Here is a 6,461-nt window from a genome sequence, read left to right on the forward strand (position 1 = left end):
AGTCGGTCCGGTCGGGTCCGGTCGGTCGGTCATTTGTTAGCAGAGAACTGAAAACTGTATTTTTATCACCTGATCATCACCAATAAAATGTGACGATTAAACATCTGTTAAGTTTTGTAAATGATTTTAATATCACATGGACATGAATATAATAATAATCTGGGGTGTCAGACAAATACCGTTTTTTTAATGTAAAACTACATTGTGATTTTACAGTGTAGAAGATAGAAACTATATTTTGTATTTTTATAAATCCTCTGGTGTTCGTCCTCGATCAGCAGCTTATTATATACATTATTTAGTTATTAATTATGGTTGTAAACGCTGAGCTGTGTGAAGGTTTAATTGGTGTCAGAGGCTGATTGTAGATTCATTCTGTGACCCGACTTTATATAATCTCACCTTTAACTGACAGAACACCAACGTGTGACTTCAATGGAAAAGGATTTGTACTTTTTATTAATATTGTCATGAATGCCATAACAAACATTTTTTTTAATCAAAAAGAAATCAGACTCTTATTGTAAGAGCCTAAAAATATATACAGTATTTACAGGAACAGTAACTACATGGCAGCATTTACATACACCACAATTCACTCTAAAAATATGTCAGTATAAAAGTTACATGTTCAAATACTTGGGTAGCAATGTAAACATTCACACATGACTTTATAAAAGAACAGCTCTCCCTTCTCAACAACAAGTCAGGCATCCGTTTCCAGAGCACGAGGAGTTAGTAGTGAACGCTTCCCCTGCACGCCGTCTGATCCGTCCTCACCGCGGCAGCTTGGACATAATCAAGTGTTCTTGATGAGATCAGACAGGAGAGTCGGAGAGAAGCAGGATTAGAAACACTCCTTTACTTTAAACGTCTATCATTACCTACACGTTAGGTTACTGGACAAAGTTTAGAGACGAGATGGAAGATGTGCTGAGGTTTAATCTGATACATTCTCTTTAAAAACACAAACAGTCATGAAGAAGAGCAGCTCTTCATCACTCCAGCGAAGTCGCAATCTGCTATATTTGGAATAAAACAACTGAAATGTGACATTTCATATTAAAATTTCATTCACTTAATGAAAAACCTAAAAAAACCAAAGAAGGGTTGCTGCGTCCTCGAGGAGAATCAGCAGCCGAACATGTACAGGAACACATCAAATCTAAAACTAATCATAGCAAGGAAAAGTCGTACAACGTGTCCAACGTCTCCGTACCGGAGACGGAGAGCAGTGATCGTGGACAGAACCGGGCTGGTTCCAGCGTGTTCTGTGGTTCCTGTGGATGCGGTGCTGATTGTCCAACAGGTGTTTCCCACGTCATTCAACAGGACTTCAAATAAAACCTAAAAATACAAGAGAACTAAAGCCAAGGCACAAAGAGTTCATCTGCTGACACGTCAGGACGGCACCGCAGACCCGGGCCGGGCCGGGCCGGGCCGGGCTTCAGGCTCAGACTGAGCATGACTGTCCAGAGTGTTCGGGCCGGTGTGAAGAACTCTTGACTCGTTATGGATAAGTTCTAAAAATATAAAAACACAAAAACATTTCCTAATCTGTCTGGAGGATGAAGAGTGTGATGGAGGGGGAGGAGTCTCAGCGGCTGGATGTGTGTGTAGATGTGTGTGTGTGTGTGTGTGTGTGTGTGCGTGTGTACGTGCGTGCGTGCGTGTGCGTGTGTGTGTGTGTGCGTGCGTGCGTGTGCGTGTGTGTGTGTGCGTGCGTGTGTGTGTGTGTGTGCGTGCGTGTGTGTGTGTGTGTGTGTGTGCGTGCGCGTGTGTGTGTGTGCGTGTGTGTGTGTGCGTGTGTGTGCGTGTGTGTACGACCAACGAGGTAGAAACAGAGAGCTTCAGGTGTGTGTGTGTCTGAAACACCTGAACCAGACCAGAGGACAGAGGACAGCTGCTTCTCCTTCACGTCTCGTGTCCGTCTTGCGTTGCCGATCTAAAGTCCTCCACACCTGCTTCCATCCCGTCCAGCCAGCCGTTCATCAGGACCACTGCTGCTGCTTCTCTTCCTCTGTCCCCCTCGTCCTCGTCCCCGCGAGTCCCCCTCCAGTCCTAGATGTGTGTGAGTGGGACGGTCCCGGTGAGGTAGTGCTGCTGGACACTGGTGTAACCCCTTTGTGCGGTGGAGGGGTCGCCGGCGTCCCCTCCCGGTCCGGGTATGTACATGCTGATCATGTCTCTGAGGTCCCCCTGCAGAGCCCCCCGGTGGTGGCTGGGCGTCCCCGTCGGAGGCGAGTGGGATATCGGTTCTGCTTTGACCATGGACATGGTGACGGGGCTGGGCTGCTGCGGGCTGCTGCTGTAGGACATGGGGCTGTGGAGTGGAGAGAGGGGGGACGGGGGGCAGAGGGGGACGAGGGGGGGACCAGGACCAGTTACAGCATCATTCACATGGTTTAATAAAGACAACTTTAATATGAGGACACGCTGCTGGAGGGAGGAGGCTTCAGGCAACATGTCTGTTTTGTGTCTACAGGTTATTAAAATAAAATGGATGTGCAGCAGGGTTTCTGTAAACCATTAGCCTAGCCTAGCCTAGCCTAGCTTAGCATATAGAAGAGAATGTGTGATGAATCTGTGAAGCCAAACGTTTTAAACAACCGTCTTTATCCAATAAAGAAAAAAACAGAATAAAACAGATCGGCCTGAATATAAATCAAATATCAGGATTGTTTATGGCATAAACTGAGGCTGTAGCTCAGACGGTAGAGGGGGTTGAACACTAATCAGAAGGTTGGTGGTCCGACCCCAGCTCCTCCTGTCCACACGCCCAAGTGTCCTTGAGCAAGACACTGAACCCTAAAAAAAAAAATTGCTCCCAATGGTGAACCATCAGTGTGTTGTAAGTCGCTTTGGATAAAAGCGTCAGCTAAATGTAATGTAATGTAATAAATAGAGAAAAGAGATATTAACAATCTCAGGTTGAATGTTCTCGTTGCTTCACATTCATTTTTTGCAACAGGAAGTGTCTAAACCCTCTCGTCTGTCTCGGATTCTCTCCAACAGGAGCCGAACCGAACCGAGTCGTGCTCCAGAACCATTCTGTTATTGTGACCAAATTGTGTTCGGTTTCCTCGCTGGTTGTAAACGCACCATATAAAGCTGGCTCCGCCTCCCTCCTCCAACTAGTAAGTGAACGGGTGAGTGAGCAGCAGTGAGTTTGAAGCTGGTCCAAATCGTACCTTCATTCCTGATTATTTCTCAGTCCTAATAAGCCCCGCCCCTAAAAAAAAAAAAAATCCTCACTCAGTAGATCCAGCTTCCTTCAAAGAACTGTTTCTCCTTCACTGACATTGATCAGTTCACCACTGGTCAGCTGAATGTGGAAACTTCCTGTCTTAATTTCAAATTAAAAGCTCTCATTTCAAAATAAAGTGTTTCATACACCAAGTTTAGACCGAGTCTTAAATGTAAAACCATGTTTATGTTCTACTTCTCAGAAAAACAGAAAACTCTCATCTTCTTCAGGTCTGATCCACTTTAACGTGTAAATGTAGGTCCAATGTTCATGACGGCAAAAACAAAAAGACACTTAAAATATATTTCAGACCAAAGAAGCGGTGAAGTTGTTGAACAGACCAAACTTCCTCACGGTATTAAAACTATTTAACTCTATAGCTGCATCATTAAACACTATATTTAACTGTATTTAAATACACAACATTTGAATCTTGCTGTCAATGTTCAATTTATGAAAAGACCTTTTCAAACATGGACAAACAGTTAATACAGCTTTCATCTGTAAATGAGCAAAAAATACTATTTGGGTCTTGAGATCAGTACATCCCACATATTCATACAAGCAGGTAAAATATTAATGACAGGGCTGTTCTATTAGTTGTGGTTCTACTTTCACTCAGGTGACACACCTGGCTACTTCCTGCTCTGGTGGAATAACACGACTCAGTCAGTGAGTCAAACTGTGGCACATTAATCAGCAGCAGCAGCTGCATGTTGAGGCAGATCCAGGATCAGGAGATTAACTGCTGCATGTTCAGCCTCCACATCAACACAGGGAACCTCACAGCTTTCCCACAACACGGTTAAATCACAACATGTTCCTCTGCATCACTGCTGTCATCATCTGGAGCTTTAATGTGGTGGACAGCGGAGCGGAAATTTATCTTTTAAAATGAGAGTTCAGTTTAAAAAAATTACTGCAACTCAAAGTTGGACCGGGACTTTAGATTTGAACGATTCCTATTAACGATGCTAATAAGAGCGACAGCAGCACGCTCACATGTCATGGAGGCGCTGAAGTGTCACCGGAGAGGAAACGTCTGGTTTTGTGGGAGAAAATGTAAATAAATTGAAAATATTAAAAATGCTATTTGAAAACCATAAAGTTGAGTTGACAGGCGGTCTTGCTCAGTCAGGTTCTGTCTCAAACTTTTTTCTAAATATTGTCTGGTTCGTGGGATTTTAGTGGCACAGGACAGGAAGTCAGTGAAGCTTTAAAGGATTCACCTGCTGGAGGATCATTTTTTATTTTTTAAAAGCCTGAAAAGTTTAGACTGCAGAAATCAGATGTTGGAATATATTTCAACATCGTACCGCAATAATTATCAAAGTGTTTGTAGTTTCAGGGACATGAGACCTGTGGCAGGAGGCAGCTAGTCCTGTGTGAGCGGGGACAATGGCTGAGGAGGACCAGGGGATTGTGGGTAGGAGACCACACACAGAGCAGCCCTGCCTGCCATCGAGTCATCCTGATCAACATTCCAGGCAGGACCGGCCCAGAGCATCACACGCATAACAAGTAGGCAGCAGACTGAACCCTGTTGTTCCCTGTGCTCTCAGCCCACTGCAGCTCAACGGCTCCACCTGAATAAAGTCACTTCTATGAGACAACTCTGTGTTGGGAGGTGCAGACCAGTAATTCAGAGCATTTCTCATCTCTTATTTTACTTCACTTTAATTCTGTTTGTATGTAAAGTGATTTATCACAAAGAAACAAATGTTTTAAGTGTGGAGGACAAACATAATGTGATCTTTGAACAACAAGCTGGAAAGTAAAGACCAGCTGCATTTATATGTGCAAACGAATGAAAATGAAAAAAAAGTAAATTAAGAAATCCTAAAATGCATCATGTACATCCTTTTTAGTTTATAATGTGATTTCTGTGCATGTTTGTTTTAATAGGAACAGCACTTTTTTTTCCTTTTTTTTTTGAAAGCCACCAGGTCACGTGATGAGCAGTTGGACTTTTGTTCAGAAAATTAGTCAAATTTCTTTAAAAACATATTTCCGCATTGTGTCCAAGCCGTTGGAGAGGTTTGTCCCACATTACATCATGTTTAATGGAGGGGCCTGAACTCATTTGAAAAAACATTCAAAAATATTTTTGTTTTTGGGGTCAAATTCAATCTTATGAAGGCTCAAATAAAACGGGTTGTTTTAAGGAGGGCGAAAGGTTTTCCATTTGAAGTAGAACTAGAAACGGTCTTTGTCCAACTCTCCCGGCTCACCTGTACGAGTTGGCTCCGTTCATGTACGTCTGTGCTGCCGTCATCGGCGGGTACTGCAGCGCCGACAGGTCGTACCGGTGGAGCTGCTGGGTGTAGCCCAGCGCCTCGCCCTGCATGCCGGCGTACCCTCCGGTGGGGCCCCAGCCGTAGCTCTCCATCCGGGGACTCCCTCCTTGGCCCTGCGCCGCCGCCGCCAGCAGGTTGCCGGCTGACAGCGGATACTTGCCCACCTGGGTGTCCTTCTTCAGCAGCGGCTTGGTCTTGCGGCGGGGCTTGTACTTGTAGTCGGGGTACTCCTTCATGTGGACCGCCCGCAGCCGCTTGGCCTCGTCGATGAACGGCCTCTTCTCGGCGTCGGTCAGCAGCTTCCACTCGGCTCCCAGCCGCTTGCTGATCTCGGAGTTGTGCATCTTGGGGTTCTCCTGGGCCATCTTGCGCCTCTGTCCCCGGGACCAGACCATGAAGGCGTTCATGGGCCGCTTCACTTTATCCATGGGGTCGGTTCCCGGAGCGCACACCGTTTTGGAGCCCGGGTGAGAGTTCCCGTTGCCGCCCAGACCCCCGGTCATGTTGCCGGTGACCGGGGACATGCCCTGGGAGGTCTGGTGAGACGGGGGCTGGCCGGTCGGCTTCAGCTCGTGCTCCATCATGCTGTACATGTTGCTCAGGTAGAGGAAAGGTGAGGTGAGTCACTGAACACTTGAAAGCAGCCTTTGTCGCCGTCCACCTGGCGACTGTGGCCGGGTGTTCCTACAGGTCGAACCGGACCGCCGAGGATCCAGATGAAGTACTGACTCACGACGCGCCCGGAGACGGACAGACAGCTCGGTTCGTGGATTAGAGGTGCGCGGTGTCACTCATCACTGGGATGGAAGATCTTTGTCTTCTTCTTCTCCAGATGAAACCACTTGTTGTCCGGCGGCCAGCTGAACACTGAACTCATCTCTCCCCCAAACTTCCCCTACTTCCCTTCAACCCGTCAC

General features: G+C 46.3%; 1 protein-coding gene across 1 annotated transcript; it reads right to left on the reverse strand.

The window, feature by feature from the left end:
• Positions 1-438: 438 nt before the first annotated feature.
• sox19b (SRY-box transcription factor 19b) lies at positions 439-6,429 on the reverse strand. The gene is made up of 2 exons (XM_069723536.1): positions 5,479-6,429; positions 439-2,323 (listed from the first exon to the last, which is right to left on the reverse strand). Exons 1-2 carry the CDS (start codon positions 6,135-6,137, stop codon positions 2,062-2,064), a joined length of 921 nt encoding a protein of 306 aa, XP_069579637.1. The 5' UTR covers positions 6,138-6,429; the 3' UTR covers positions 439-2,061.
• Positions 6,430-6,461: the final 32 nt, after the last annotated feature.

Source organism: Brachyistius frenatus, unplaced genomic scaffold (genome assembly GCF_029030835.1).
Source record: "Brachyistius frenatus isolate BFR_SWC_R1_liver_20210118 unplaced genomic scaffold, ASM2903083v1 Contig_333, whole genome shotgun sequence".
Classification (NCBI taxonomy): Eukaryota; Metazoa; Chordata; class Actinopteri; family Embiotocidae; genus Brachyistius; species Brachyistius frenatus.